Below are 15,506 nucleotides of genomic sequence, written 5' to 3' on the forward strand. Positions count from 1 at the left end.
GGCCTGGGATCGAGCCCCACGTCGGGCTCTCTGCTCAGCAGGGAGCCTGCTTCCCCCTCTCTCTCTGCCTGCTTGTGATCTCTGTATGTCAAATAAATAAATGAAATCTTAAAAAAAAAAAAAAAAAGGAAATAGGACGCAAGAAAGAATTAGTCAATTTCCAAACCAGATCCCATCAAGAAATCACATATAAATCTACCTCATTAACTATAGCAAGTGACTCAAAACTTAAAAAAAAAAAAAAAAAAAAAAAAAAAAAGCCAATACTAAAATGCAGAAATGTGTAGAAAAACACGTACTACACTAGATCTGTGGTTCAATCCTCACAATCATTAATAATGTCTGGGACTCAGGCCTGGCTCTCAAGCCTCTGGGACCTGGCCTCAATAGCCCAACGCAACAAGTTGCATTTCCCTTGAAGTGCGCCTTCTACTACTGTCAGCCTATGACCACACCATGCTCATTTCTATCTCCGCAAGAGATACACTGTGGAGTGTATATTTCTATACAATGCACCTGTCTTTCAAGGAAGGTCTATACAACCTTGGTCCCCATAGAGCCCTCCCATGTTCTGACAGCATTCCTGACCACCCAGTTTAGCCTTAGTTCCCCAACTGCTCCACACAGCTGCATGTAAGTCGGCCTTACTAGGAGCACCAGCTCTGTTCAAGACCAGCAGAACCAGATTCCTGGAAGGACACAATCATCAATAATTAACTCATTAATACCGGTAAGAACTGTCTACAGCTGCTACTGAACTAACAGCACAAAAAAACTAAACCATGGTAATTAAGTCATTCCTCCTTAGAACTGTCTTATCACTATCAGGCAGCATGGCAAAGTTGCTAAGACCCACACCCCCACCTGTGCAACCTCACAGGTCACTGTTTCCCAACCTCACCCCACCACCTAGGATGACTACTACGTCATCTACTGAACAGGCACCTGTTAAGTTCTCATAGTAACCCTTTAAGTTTTACTATTTCCTCTAGTGGAACTTTCACTCTTTTCCTTATATAAACAAGTCTTACAAGGCACAGCTCAAGATCTACCTCTTCCAAAAGTCCTTCCTTCCCCAGAATAGAGTATGATCTCCCTTATCTAAGGTTCTAGGACCTAGGCAAGTCCTAAACTTGTCTTTGAGTACCTCCTTGCACTAGTTAAATGGCCAAATGAGTCACAATACCCAAACTGAGAGCTATGGGTTGGGGGAAATCCATTTCACTCATGAAAGATATGCTCAGCCACAGGTGAGAACAATGCAAACAAAGTTACAATCCACAGTCCACAAATCTGTGATCTCCCTGAAGTTACCAACAAAACTGGATTTCAAAATAATTATGTACTTTTTTTCATTAGATGGCAACAGAGGTTGTGACTCTAAAAAAGAGGTAATTTCCTGGATATTGTGCAGGTCTAGTTACAAACATGAGCACAAGCTTAACGGGCTAGATCTAAAGGACTAACATAGTAGAATACAAGCTAGTGCCTCAAAGAGTGCCTCTTAGAAGGCTAGTTCCAAATTTCAGTTTGGGTAAGTGTATTTAATCATGAGATCTGAGTAATCTGAGATACTATAATAGGAATATGTTAAAAATTTCCTGAAAACTTGGTCTGCTAAAGCAAAAGCAGAAGACACAGAAGAACAAGACCCAAGGAGTTTACCCTCAAGGGGCTTACAGTCTAGCAAGGACTATTAAACAAGAAATTATAACACAAGGAAGAACATGGTGACTCCGGTTTCAAGGGAAGCACAAAGCACTACAGAGTTCAAAGGAGACAGACAAACTCATTGATATGGAGATCAAGAAAGCTAACAAGCATTGGATCTTCAAGGATGACAATCAATTAAAATAGTAAAAAGGGAAAGGGAAGTAAAACATAATGGAGAGCAAAAGAGTAAGGAGTATTGAATAAGTATTGAAGTAAAATCAAACACCAAATTCTAGTAGAAAAAGGATCCTACCATCTTAACAGCTACTCCTGCCCCTATGTAGGAGAATGTGAAGAGGTTAAGGGTCTTGAAAACACTAAGAAGTCTTGGCCCAATAGTTCCCAGGCATGCTATTAGGGAGTCCACTACATGACCATGTAAAACAATCTACTCAGAAAATCAAGAATTATGGGACCACGGAATAAAACAGAAATGATCGCATTGCGTGTTGGTGGTCTACCTATGTAACAATGACCCTATGTTACTACAACCAAGGCATGAATGGGAAGCCAAAAACCAACAATATTTTAACTCCAAAATATACATTCAGCTTCAAAAATTACTGAAATGGGATAAGTAGTGAAGGCATCCCAGGCTTCATAAATCTGAGTGGGTGTTATCTTTAATGTAATCATGTTAACTGCTTGTGAGTTTGCAAAAGGACGTATCTGTTCAAGTTCTTTTTTTTTTTTTTTTTTAAGGTTTATTTATTTATCTGTCAAAGAGGGGAGAGAGAGAACATGACCAGGGGGAGCAGCAGGCAGAGTGAGAAGCAGGTTCCCCACTGAGCAAGTGGGACTCGATCCCAGGACCCTGGGATCATGACCTGGGCCAAAAGCAGATGTCCTTTGAGCCACCCAGATGTCCCAGAAGTTCTAATAATTAACCAGCCTCCCAAAACACTGGTAAAATTAGTTTGAAATGAGAGGTCAATATATCAAAAGAGAATCCCAACTCTAATTATAAAGTAAAGAACAATTCAGTAAAAGAGCATTGGATTTTTCCTTATAAGAGGTTAAAGACAAACACTTCTTCAACAATAAGCAAAGGGTTTGACTGGATTAAATGAGAAATGGGAAGCTAAGCACAAAAATAGCCAGCGTTCTAGAAGTTCAGACCACAAAAGACAAGGTAAAAGAAAGAATTAAGAATTCAGATAAAATTTCTTGATATAACCAGGCTAAAGAATCCTGATTAGGAGTAGCCTACACTCAAGGAGCCTGGATGGTTCAGTCAGTTGAGCATCTGACTCTTCATCTCAGCTCAGGTCTTGTTCTCAGAGTTATAAGTTCAAGCCCCACATTGGGCTGAACACTGAATGTGGAGCCTACTTTAAAAAAAAAAAAAAAAAAAAAAGTAGCCTATACTCAGAAACCTCAGTTTAGATAGAGAATTACCACACTCCTATCCTAAGCTCAGCAAGCTTAAGTCTATGTGATAACAGTGTCCCCTACAAAGCTGAAGTCTAATCTATTTTCAGCACCTAAGTTAATTTCTGGCTTCACTCAAATCTGTTGTTTTGAGGATTCACTGTGAAGGGGGACAAAACAGTGAAAGAAGAGAAAAAGTACAAAAAAATCATTCTTCCGGAGAGATGGCACATCTACTGGGAACCACAGGGAGAGTAGTGGACACTTAGAATTTACTCTCTCTAGAAAAATTGTTAATTAAACCTAACAGATCCACCTGATATGACCAGAGCACACATATCACATCATCCCTTAAAGGGATTTCCTCTTATAAACTTTATTAATGTTACTATTACTGTTATTAATATTCTTATTAATATTAAATGGTTAGCTTTATCATCAAAATTCATTTAAAATCAACTATTTATGACAACAACAAAGGAACAGACCATACATCGATTTCTCCCACAGACATAGAATTTCTAACCAATAAAATAAGATTTTAACCTTTCAGGCCTAGAGGGTCTGTATTTATGTTCCAGTCCAAAATTAATGACTATCAGAAATTCATGGCCCATCAAAGTGCTTCCAGCCACAAGAGAGATCTTGTGGTACCTGACAAGATGGGGAAGCTACCTGCCCCCTTTTATAATTCAGACAGCTGGGGGGTTTTTACTTAAAAAAAAATTAAACAGAGGGATCAGTAAACCCTAGAGTTAGGCATACCATGCCTTTAAAACCAGAATGCACACATATAATGTCTTCCAAGGATTTATGAAGAAAAGAAAGAGTCACATAATTTCACTGTAGAGATTTACACTGAGTGATTTGTGTTTTTCCCCTACTCGTATTTTAACTCTTTTGAAAGGTAGCAGGTATGTTTGTTAGCTATAGTTATTCACTTAATTAAAAGACATGACTAATAAGACAACTTCACACTGGACTCCTGCCAGCAGTAGGTAACGGAGTTTACTATTTTAAAAACAAAACCAACAGCATCACAATCTTATTAATCTTCACAGAGATCAATTCAGCATCCAAGAGGACTGTGTCACAAGAGGGAACACCACCTCACCCAACCCCCCAGGCCCTGGGGTGACAGAGGAGCCAAAGGAAGTACATGTGGAGCACAGTGCTCTCTTGCCCATACTCATGGGAATCCGCCTCTGGAGGGGAAAGTACAGAGGCTTTGTGTGCCCACCTCACTGTCGGGTTAAGAATGGCTACTGCAGCCTGTAATAATGCCACCCTCCTCCCTCCCCCCCCCCTTTCTTAGTCACTTGCATCACGTGCTGGCTGGAGGAGAGCAGAGAGAGTGATAGAGAGACACACACAGTACCTGTTGTTGAGAATTGTAGTCAAAAAGTCCCACAGTTGCTGCTGCTGAGTCCACAGGTACCTGCGTGCCTGAATAATCAAACTGAAGAGGCTCCATGCCCACATGTTCCATGGGGTCCAAGGGGACACTCTGGGACTCCATGTTGGAGAAATCCTCCACAGGCTTGGCACCATTGGTGCTGGTCAGCTGGGCTAAGCCCTCAGAACCATTCTGGTTTGGACCCAGAAGATCCACTTCATTAGCAGAGTTCTGGCAATTACCAGGGGTACGGCTAAACAGAGAAAGTAGAGGGCATTAAACCTTATTTTGAGCGGGGAGGGACACTACAGCAACCCCAGTTTAAAGATGACGTCCTTGAACACACTTTATCATCAACATAACTTAAAACTATTTCTACAGAACAACCAGAGACACTTTATGGTGCGTGTATATCCTCTAAAACAACTCTTCTGTTGCTTGCCTTCCCACCACAACCCACCCTGTAAATTCACATTAACTAGTATTAATTTACAATCCCTTTAACCAAAGGGACCAGATTTGAGGAACAATGAATGAACTGGAAAAAAAACACTGCCTGTGGCAACCATGCAAACAAGATCCCAAAATGCAGGTAGTAAACCACAAGCCCCTCCCCCCAAAGTAACACTTACTCTCTAAACAGAGAATCAATGGAAAAAGTAGGTTCTGGGGGAAACTCCATATATGAGAATGATTCTATTTAAAAAAACCTTTTTTACAGGTAAAAAAAACTTTAAGTATTATCTTGGTACTACTGTTCAGTGCTAAACCTGTCTCCCACTTTCCTCTTCTAAGAAACGAGAAGCAAAGCCATTACAAAACAGTACAAAATAAATTCATTATCTAGGAGATGTCCCTGCTGAGGAGACAACTCTAAGAATTAAAAGTAGTGTGAGAGTATCATTCATCATCCAAACCAGGATACTCCTAAGAGCAAAAAAAGGGACATTGTTAATAAATATCCTAGGACATGGCAGAAATGAGTACTGCCTCGGGTGACCCAGGACATAGGATCTCCCTATGTAAAAGGACTGCAGGACAGTGTAATTTCAAATCAGAGTAATACAGAACGCTGTTACATTCTAGGAAGGGGAGCATAGCCTGTGACTGCACTCTGTGCCCTTCAGTCCTAAAAGAAAGCCTACAGCTGGTACAAATTACAGCTACTGCCATATTCCCTCTCACACATGTGGCCTACCAGCACCGCCCCGCCAGAAGTCAAACACTACGAACCCCTGCTACGGGCTGCCTGAGGTTCAGGACGGAAAGGCTACCACTTCATCTGAAAGACGTTAGGTAAGTGGTTGTTACTATGTGCCTCAAATTGTGTAATTCTTTATACTCACAAGGTTAACAAAGTAAATTAGGAATACTGAACAACTGAATGCTGTGTTCTGCATTCGATGATCCAAAATGATTTTTAATTTTGGCTTCAGTGGGTATCAGGATCAGAGAGATAGGTGTGTGTGTTCAGACACACATATACTAGCTTTAGACTAACATTAAATTATTCAAAATCAAATCCTCTATCTGTATATCACTGACCAAGGATTTTTACATTTTTAAAATTATATACCATCACTAAAGGTTACCTACATAAATGAAGAATAACGCCAAGTGTAGAAGACAAATGTGCAACATCATCTGCAAAGTGTGCATATTGAATTATAGGGTAAAACCTTCAAAGCAATCATGACCAGAGATGGAATGAGAGCATCCATGGAAGGGAGACGACTAAGAACAAGTCATTAAGCTGCACCTCTGGTTCTTCAAACTGAAGAAAATGATACTGACCCACCTACCTCTCAGGGAGTTTAAGAGTCTCAAATAAAATAATGTGTAGGTTTTCAACTGCTTCTCTCCACACTAACATGCCAGAGAGAGGGGACACGCTTCCATTAGTGACCATGGTTACTCCCAAACTAGTGATTTGGGAGAAATTTAGGGAAAGTCCCAAGGCACCTATGCCAAGTGATTTTGATATTTGAGAATCACTAGAATATTTATAGAATCATTCTACAAATAACAGAGCCCTACAGAAATGCAAAAATCTATTGTTTTGGCAAAGCACCAGGAATTGACGGCTCTTAGAAGTTCCACCTTGCCAGTAGTAAATTTACAGTCTTGTGGTATGGCCTGCACTGGACCCAATTCTTAAAAAGGACAGATAAGGAAGTGGGGGGAAATCCCTAAAATCCAAATAAAACTAAACCAGAACAAAAACCCATTGCCCCCATTCAAAAGTCAGAAGCGTAAAACATACAAACCTAAAATCTTTGACGTCTGCATCAATCCCATTCTGCACTGGCAAACCATTGGTCTTGTCCATCACATCACCCTCCTCCTTCAAATCTCCTAGCTTATCTCCATCAAACGCACCCTTGTTCTTCTTGTCACCTTTGTCGTTTTCATCACTGTCTGCATCCCTTGGGCCCTGTTTAAAAAATAGCTTCAGCTTCACTAATCATCATCAACTAACAATAGTGGGCAACCACTGTGGACATGAGACTACACTAAATGCTAATTAAAACAGGGTAGTGTCCGTGTCCTTTCAAGACATTACAATCTAATTAACAGACAACACAGAGGCAGGAACACTGCAGAAAGTCTTGCCAAATGGGGGAGACAGACATACAATTATGTTACAGAGTTTAGGACAGTCTTACCACACCCAATGTCCCACCATCCCATTTTTTCCTTTCTACCTGAAGCCCAGCCACAATTCTACATCTCTTGGTCCCACCTCTCTACCCCCAAATCTAACTCTGTTCAGTAGCACAACTCCTAGTTAAGCCCCAGGTATGGCGGCTAACAGTATAGTTGGAAAGTGATGAGCCTACAAAAAGAATTTCCTACTTCACCACTGCCTGTGTAAACTCCCTTACTTCTGAGTACTAAGCTAAGTGTGGTCTGACATCATTCCAATTCAATTACCCTCCACTTTACCTTGGGACACAAGCCCTGCCAAGTTGTATCACCTACCACCACCCCAGCTCTACTCTCCATCTCAGGGCTTTACTGCATCAATAATTCACCCATCATCTTTCACTTTGTTTCTAATCCTTCACAACATGTTATATCTAACCGTGAAATTCTTTCAAAAGTACTCTTAAGTGCTTATCTGTTGTCTTTCCCTCTCTGCCTGCCCCATACCAGTTTATTTTGAGGCTACAGGGAAGCCCCTTCGGCTGGATCGCTGATGCAGCAGACTTTGTCTCTGAAGTGTTTTAAACTACAAAGACTGAGAGATTAGACCTAAAGAATTGTTTTGGTGCCAAGTACACCGATGCCTTCTCTTCTAAGGAAATAAGGTCTGTCCCCTCTTGCCAACATCTTACATTAAGACCGTGACATACAAAGCAAATGTGCCTTAATTTCCAAAAGGAAAAGAAGATCTAGTAGAGTAACTTGACATGGTTCACAGAGCTTTGTAGAATTCTACCAAATGGTAAGTAACCTCTGCTTTTATAAAACTGGAGAGAGGCAACCTTGCTTGTCCTCACCATTGACTTCTGGACCAAATTAAAGCTCCTGTCAAAAGGCAAGAACCAGTGAGAGAAAAAGATGAGAGCTACTTCACAGCATTTCCAGTCACCACAACCAAATTTCACTGGGGTGGGGGAGGATCAGTAATGGAGGCTGGAGCAGAGACACTCCGTTGTGAATATACAGGCCAGTGATGCAAAATAAACAGACGTTCTCAGGGCAGTTCCCAGAGATCTCTGGCCCAGAAAGGGTAACTCAGGAATCTTGACATTCTTAGAGCTTTCACCTGTCAGTTGTTAGCCCATTTTACTTTCCAAATTATTCTCTGTTCAAGACACAGAAAAAGACTTAATGGCTAATGTGAACTAAGGACACACCCAAGAAGGAACAAAGAAAGGATACACAACTTTGTCTCCCGTGGCATCAAGAAGGCAAACTACTGTTTTGGCAGCCACTGAGATGGGACCTTCACAGCAGAGTCTTCGAAGTGTAAGATGCTACTGGTTCAAGAGGAGGAATGACCGCCAACTGAGCGCCACAGCGAGATCCTAAAGCAGAGATGGGAATGGAATAAGATCCTAAAGACAGAGATCTCTGAAAACGTCTGAAGACAACAGCTCCCTCCTACTGCAAAGGTAAAACTGACAAAAACCGTGTATTCACTTTCATATTCCAACACTGAGTATAGTGCTTGGCAGAAGTTCAAAAACTATGACAAAGTAAACTGAAATGACCAAAAAATCCTGAAAAACTGAACCACTAAAATTAGAAGGATCCTCCCACTGTCTTTATCATAAGAGTCCAGGAGGTAATGACAGGGTCTAGATAACAAACAACTCTGCCTGCACTAGCCACTATTAATGTCAATAACAAAAGTATTAATTAGAAGGATCATCCCACTGACACACCTAAGTAATCTTCCATAAATCTACAAATCAAGTCACTGACCCAGAAGGAGCAGCCCAGCTCCAATTTCTCATCAGCAGTTCCAAAGGTCTGCAAGCAAAAACAGGAGGGAAATGGGATAAAGAAGCAGCAGGAAGTGTCACCAACAAGCGAGAAGGCTGATGACAGGGGAGACTCACTCGCCATATCAACAAACACTCTGCAGAAGCTCTCCTGAGTGACCCTTTAGAAGGGCTTGCGGAGAAGCTGCTGGGCTGGCTCTAAGATGACTGTTCCGGAAACAGTCCCTGATACTTAACTTTCTTCACTATACTGCCAAGGGTTAGATTTTCAAAGGAATCCCTAGGATGGGCTGTTTTTCATCCATATTGTACAGTCTATTCCTATAAAACACAGCTTCCTGGTTTTCTGCTATAAATTCCTCAGAACAGCCGGTTCCTTCTATCTGAAGGTGAGGGGGCCCAAGGGAGGCTTCTGTTCCTTGATCTGGATAGTCACTGGGTGTATTCATTTTGTAGAAACACACACAGATGAGCATTTATGACTTAAACACTTTTCAGCACACAGGTCATATTTCAGTAAAAAGTTTACTTAAGAGAAAAAAGTTACATAAATCAACAATAGCCCTAAATAAAAATGGCTGACAAGTCTGATTTTTAAGTGATACCAAGAGCAGAATGGGAAGGCTTTGTGTCAAAAGTCAGATAGTAAAAGAGAATACAGGGTTCAGAATCATAAAAAAGGTCTCTTAGAAATGTGAACACCCTAGAGAGGGAAGAGGGATAGAAATGCGCTGGTCTGTTTTATAGGATTTTTACAAATGTTTTTAATATTTAAGATAAGGATAGGTATTCACAGCTATGTGGTCTTGAAGAAAGAGCTAAACCAGATTGCACAGAACCTACATTCTATCTCAACTGCTGACACGTACTAGCAGAGGACTTTTGACAGGTCATGAAATCGAGCCCGAGTTCTCTCATCTATAGCACAGGGATAACTTTGTTTACAACAGAATAGTTATGAAATGATGCATATGCAAAGGATTTGTGAAGTATAAATCATATTATACAAAAGCAATATGATAATTAGTAAAAGCTAAGCACTGGGATGGTATTTCTTCTGTAACATTATCCATGATATCAAGATTAAACCTCTTAAATGGTCAATTAAGTGGTTTAACTCTACTAGAAGTATATAGCCAATCTGGCCCTCCCAGGGACACTCATTTTCACAGTGCAGTGGCTGTATGGTTAGTGTTGAGCATTACAATCTTTTTAAAATTTACAAGTGTCTGGGCTCACACCCAGAGATTCTGATTTAATTGGTCTGCAGAAGCTCCCGCAAGTGTTATAAAAGGCTTCTCCTCCAGCAACTCTAATAAGCACTCATAAATGACAACCGCTGTAATTAAGTCCAACATAAGCACTATAAAGGCAGGGTTTTTGTTGGGCTTTTTTGTCATACATTCCCTAGTACATAATAGTACTGAAAGTCTATTAGCTAAATAAAAGAAAAAATAAAGGCGGATTAATAGCATCTTTTTATTGTGGGCTTCCTTTAAATGAATGTTAACCCAAACCTGTAGTACTCACTTAGAAGTTTCAATGAGTGTTCAAAATGCACATAGCAAAGCCCCATCAAAATCTCAAGAGTGGGGCCAAGAATGGTTCTGAGAAATCCCCTGTCTACACTGAGGCGCTAGGCTGTATTCCACTGCAAGATAGCAAAGAACTGAGGGAAGAGCAGAAAGAGAGAAGAACCTTCTATTGTGGAGGTTAGAGTCCATCCATTTATGGATCAGCTTCCTCAAAAGCCTCACAGAACAGGAGGAATATTTCAGAGAGTATCTATTAATTCTGAATGAGTCAGAGAAATGAGAATTTAATTTCTCCTCTTACTGCAGTGATCTTACCCACAAAGCTCCACAGAGCAAGTCATATTCAATGAGATTAGTAATTTTCCTCCCTTCTTTCTAAAAAAGACTATTTTGCATATTTGAAATTAGAACAAAGTTTGAATCCAGGCCCTACCAATTCCCTTCTGAGCCTCATTTTTCACTGATATCAACTCACAGGGACAACAGTATCAAAGGGTTGTTTCAAGGAGTCAATAAGGCAATTCATGAAGGTGAAATTCTTTTTTTAAAAAATTCTTAAAAGTGCTTTACTCCACTTTCACATTTTTTCCTGTCTTTTTCAGAGACATCCAGCCCCCACTCTCCCAAAACCTCAAAATTGCTAAATAATCTTATGTCTCTCCCCCTGGGAAAAAACTTACGGCTCTGATCATTAGACCCTTTGTACCACTGATTTCCGTGAGGTATGTGTGCAGAACTGAGCCACAACCAACTACCACATTTCATCAAATTATCAATTTATGAAACATACCATCATTTTATGTCCTGCTAAAAAGGAAATGCTGGCAATTAAACTATGATATACTACTATTTGAAAGATGCATCCCATTTTCAAAATGAGGAAAGTGGGGAGGTGTACACTTTAGAAAGAGTGGAACACAGACTATCCCAGGCACTGTGTACATCACCACCTAACTGCAGGTGTACAGAAAGGTAAGGAGAGTGTTCCCCTCTGCTGTGGTAACCACCAGACCCAGGAGGGGGGAAAAAACAAAAAACATATCTTGACCATGCAGAATAGTATTTGTTATTAGAGACGAAAACAAAACAAGTTTTCTAAAAGTCGTCTGGTGCTTTTTTAACTTTTTATCTAGTCAGTAGTTAAAAGCTTGACATTAAAGCATGGAGAATTCTTGCTCGAGGGAAGCTCAAATCTGGAGGGGTTCTACCCTATAGATGAAGTTTCTGAATGTGATCCATGGCCTTCTGGTAATTTAATCTTCCAAGAAGATTACATATTTTTCAAACTTCAGTGTGCATGCAAATCACCTAAGGCTCTTGCCCAAATGCAGGTTTTGATTCAACAGAGCTGGGGTTGAGTCTGAGATTCTGAGCTGGTAATACGTAATAAGCAGCCAGGCAGTGATAATGCTATTGGCCCATGGACTTTGTGGAGCAAGATTCTGCAAGGTTTACAAAGCACTTTCATATATGGGACACCCAGGTGGCTCAGTCAGTTAAGCGTCTGCCTTTAGCTCAGGTCATGGTCTCAGGGTCCTGGGACTGAGCCCCACATCAGCCTCCCTGCTCAACAGCGAGTCTGCTTCTCCCTCTCCTCCTGTGATCCCCTCGCTCTCACTCCCTCTCAAATAAATAAATAAAAATCTTCAAAAAAATAAAATAAAAAGCATTGTCATATATATTACACATCCATATGAATTAGACTTTGTCTGTTTTTATTTACTCCATTTCACAGATGAGAAAATTACGTTTCAGTTGAAATTCAAACCCCTGACTTCTAAATGTATTACACTGCACACAGTTTTTAAACAAAATCAATTAAATAGCACTGGTTACCTAAAACAAATGCGGGGAAGACTAGAAAAACCAGTTACCAAGTTTTGTGATCCAAATCAATTGCTAGGAGTGTGCATGCCTCCTCCAGGTCAGAAAGCAGCCAGTCTCTACGTACAAGTAGAAAGGCCTACCAAAGGTTATTTTCTCTAAAAATCTTTCCTCTGCAAGATTAAGGTGATCTTCACCTAAAATTTAAGTGGACTTCTCATTTCCCTAGGCACCATAAACCATAAAGGTAGAAATTATGATCCACTCTTCTGACTGGCTAGACTCCGATCTATTTGAAGGTCGGATGGAATTCCAAAAGACAAACAGCAGGGTCCTTTGATGGTATATTTCACTCAGTGGCCTCACAATACAGTAGTCACATGTGGTTTTATAACCACTCTGAACCATGCTTTGCTGGCGGAGGGGGGAATGTCTTATTCCAGAAATAAATAAAATAAAGTATATGAAAAGAAAATTTTCAAGACTTGACAGACTCTGACTTAACTGGTATTCTGAATCTTTCTACTATTCTGAAAACTGCCACCCTGAAGTTTTTGATTCATATGTAGAAAAATAGCAAAATTTTACAGTGGGTGCTAAGAACAAAATACTGCTCTAGGATTCTTACTGTCGGCTTGAAAGTAATCTCATCACAGAAGCTGAAGTACTCAACTGAGTCCATTTGTACAATCAAAATGAACTTAAGCTCAGGAAAGCTAGACAAAGAGTTAAATACCTTCATTAAAGCTGTAAGCAAGAAACCACCTTACTGAAAATGGAAAATCACTATAGAATGAGTAGCTTACTTTAGTCCTAAACCACCTCTAACTGAAAAGTTATTAGTCAGAGTCTGGATTATCTGTTGTCAGTATCCAAGATGGCCCCTTAAGTGCTTGCTTGAGATCTACACTCATTACACCATCAGAGATGATGCTTTCAGCTCTTGGAACTAAAATGGAGACTCTTCACGGTTTACTGCAGGTACAGCATCCAAAGTAAAAATATCTGAGTGCTCTGACCCATAAACCACCAACTGCCACTTTAGAACAATTATCTACAAAGCAGCAGATATTCTCTCTTCCCTGGCCTCTGAACTCAATACTTTCAATGACAGACTAGATTTTTTTTTAAAAGGCAGGGGGAGGGTCATCTTTTCCAAGAAGATGCTTGCATACCATGACAACCAACAAGTGATTCAGGTTTCCATGACCAGAGCTTTGGTCAAATGTCAACCTAACCAACAGGCAGAGCAAAGCCAGGCCATAAAGCTGATAAAGGAGGTCACAGATCCTCAGGCCTCCATCCACCAAAAGACTGGATATGCAATGTGGTAGCCTGATGTCACCAATCAGTCCTCCTGGGTCACCCTTTAGATGCAACTCAAGTCAAAAGACACCACAGTATTTCACTACCCACAATCTGCCTTCTGAGCAGAAGTTGGAACACAGATTTGGAGAAGTTTCATTTATCTTCATGCAAACTTCAGAAGCACAGTAAATTATCTGATTGTGAGAGTTCAATTTTCCAACCTCTTAACCTTCTGGGATCTCAAACTCCTCTGGTGACAATACTGTACAAGAGCTAAAAATTACCAGTCTCTTAGGACAACCAAGGATGAAAGCCACCTTTACAAAATGAAAAGCAAGACAATGAAAGCAAAAGATAACGTGTTCTATCATAATATTGACTGCCAAAGTAATTGCTTAAAAGAGAGAAGCAGGCAAAAATAATAATAATTCAGTCCCAGTGTTTTATCTTTCTCCTAATTCCAATTATTTTTCTGCCTGCTTACAAACTTTATAGTAATCCAGGCATGTGCCTCCTGGCTAATACCCAAGGATTAGAAAATGGTCACATGCATGACAGAGAACTCATGGCAAGAGTCATACAGGTTCCAACTCACCACACCACACTGACAACTTACCTACATACAATACTGACTTTTCTCCCACAATAAATAACTAGAAGTTATACACAGAAATTAGCAGGCAGCACTTCCTCTGAGAAATCTGCGCTCATGAGATGGGTAAAGTGTGAGGACAGAAAAAGAGGCGAACCAGGGATATGGTGAAAGAGGAGGAGTAACACCATCCTTCCCATGGGACAACAAGGAAATGATCATTTTGCCCAAATCCATTCCTCACATCCGAAGGGTAGATCTTACTGTTCCCAAGCAATCTCTCGGGAAGGTTCAAATAAAGAAGGGCTCTTCCTAGCTGATCTGACCTATGTATGTGCTTGCAGTGTCAAAAGACACAGAAGCAATCAGGTCAGCTTTGGAATGACTAGTACTCAAGATTCAAGACAAAAGCCCCAGTTCAGTCCTTGATCCTCCTAAGGGTCATTATAAAAATAAAAGATCCTCTTCTGGCTTAATTCCTCACACCAAATTTCTAGGTGTGAAACTGGGAGAAATCCAATGCACCTTCTTAGAGAAGTTCATCTTTTCTGGCTTTCCTGTGCAATTAAAAGCTCCAGTCATATGGAAAGTGTCAATGGCAACCGAAGCATCATTTTTGGCATGCCCAGAAGAATGCTAACTCCATATGGATTCCAGTTACCTTAAACATCACCTATTCTCATGCCAACCAAGTCAACATTCATTTAAGGTCCACTAACATATGACGGAATTGTACTTAACACTTGAGGAAGCTGCACCAAGAATGAACTCCTGCTACTCTGAAGTTGTTTCAGGTAGAATGAAGAAAAGAGGAATAAGCTTCTGACACCTAGCAACAGATACAGGATGATAAAAATACTGACAACAAATGCTCTAAGGTAACATAAGATAGTTATGGAGGCAAAATGATTAATACAATTTGGGGGAAAGAAAGTCTTTTCTATGACTGCCAACAAAAAGGATTAGCTGAAAAAGACTTCACAGAGAAAGGATTTTGAAAAGGTCCAAAGCAAGCCAAGTCAGGAGGTAAAGAGGGAAGACAGATTCAGGCTGCATCAGGCTGTGTCTCAGGCTGTGTCCTGACTACCACATGGAATACAAAACCAGGCAGAAAACACAAAATAAGGAAGACTCAAATGGAAATACATCGTCAGACTTTGACATCTAGAGAGCTGATGACCAGAAAGGAGTTTTGAGAAAGAAAGGCTATCAAAGATGCTTGAGGAAGACTGTTTAAGACTTACGTGGGAAGAGGCTAGGGACAGAAAAGATGCTTTGGCAAAAACTGAGCATCAGAGAGGTCAAATGGTGAT

General features: G+C 40.4%; 1 protein-coding gene across 10 annotated transcripts in view; it reads right to left on the minus strand.

Moving 5' to 3' along the window:
• The window catches only part of LOC111143663 (pumilio RNA binding family member 1), a 138,967-nt gene that overhangs the window by 54,152 nt on the left and 69,309 nt on the right, over positions 1 to 15,506 (minus strand). For all 10 annotated transcript variants that reach the window (XM_022497491.1, XM_022497490.1, XM_022497484.1 and 7 more), the window contains 2 exons: positions 6,748 to 6,914; positions 4,463 to 4,733 (listed from right to left, as the gene is read on the minus strand). In XM_022497491.1, the coding sequence (XP_022353199.1) occupies positions 4,463 to 4,733; positions 6,748 to 6,914 (438 nt within the window). The remainder of the gene's footprint in view (positions 1 to 4,462; positions 4,734 to 6,747; positions 6,915 to 15,506) is intronic.

Source organism: Enhydra lutris, unplaced genomic scaffold (assembly GCF_002288905.1).
Source record: "Enhydra lutris kenyoni isolate GAN:26980312 unplaced genomic scaffold, ASM228890v2 scaffoldscaffold9, whole genome shotgun sequence".
Lineage (NCBI taxonomy): Eukaryota > Metazoa > Chordata > Mammalia > Carnivora > Mustelidae > Enhydra > Enhydra lutris.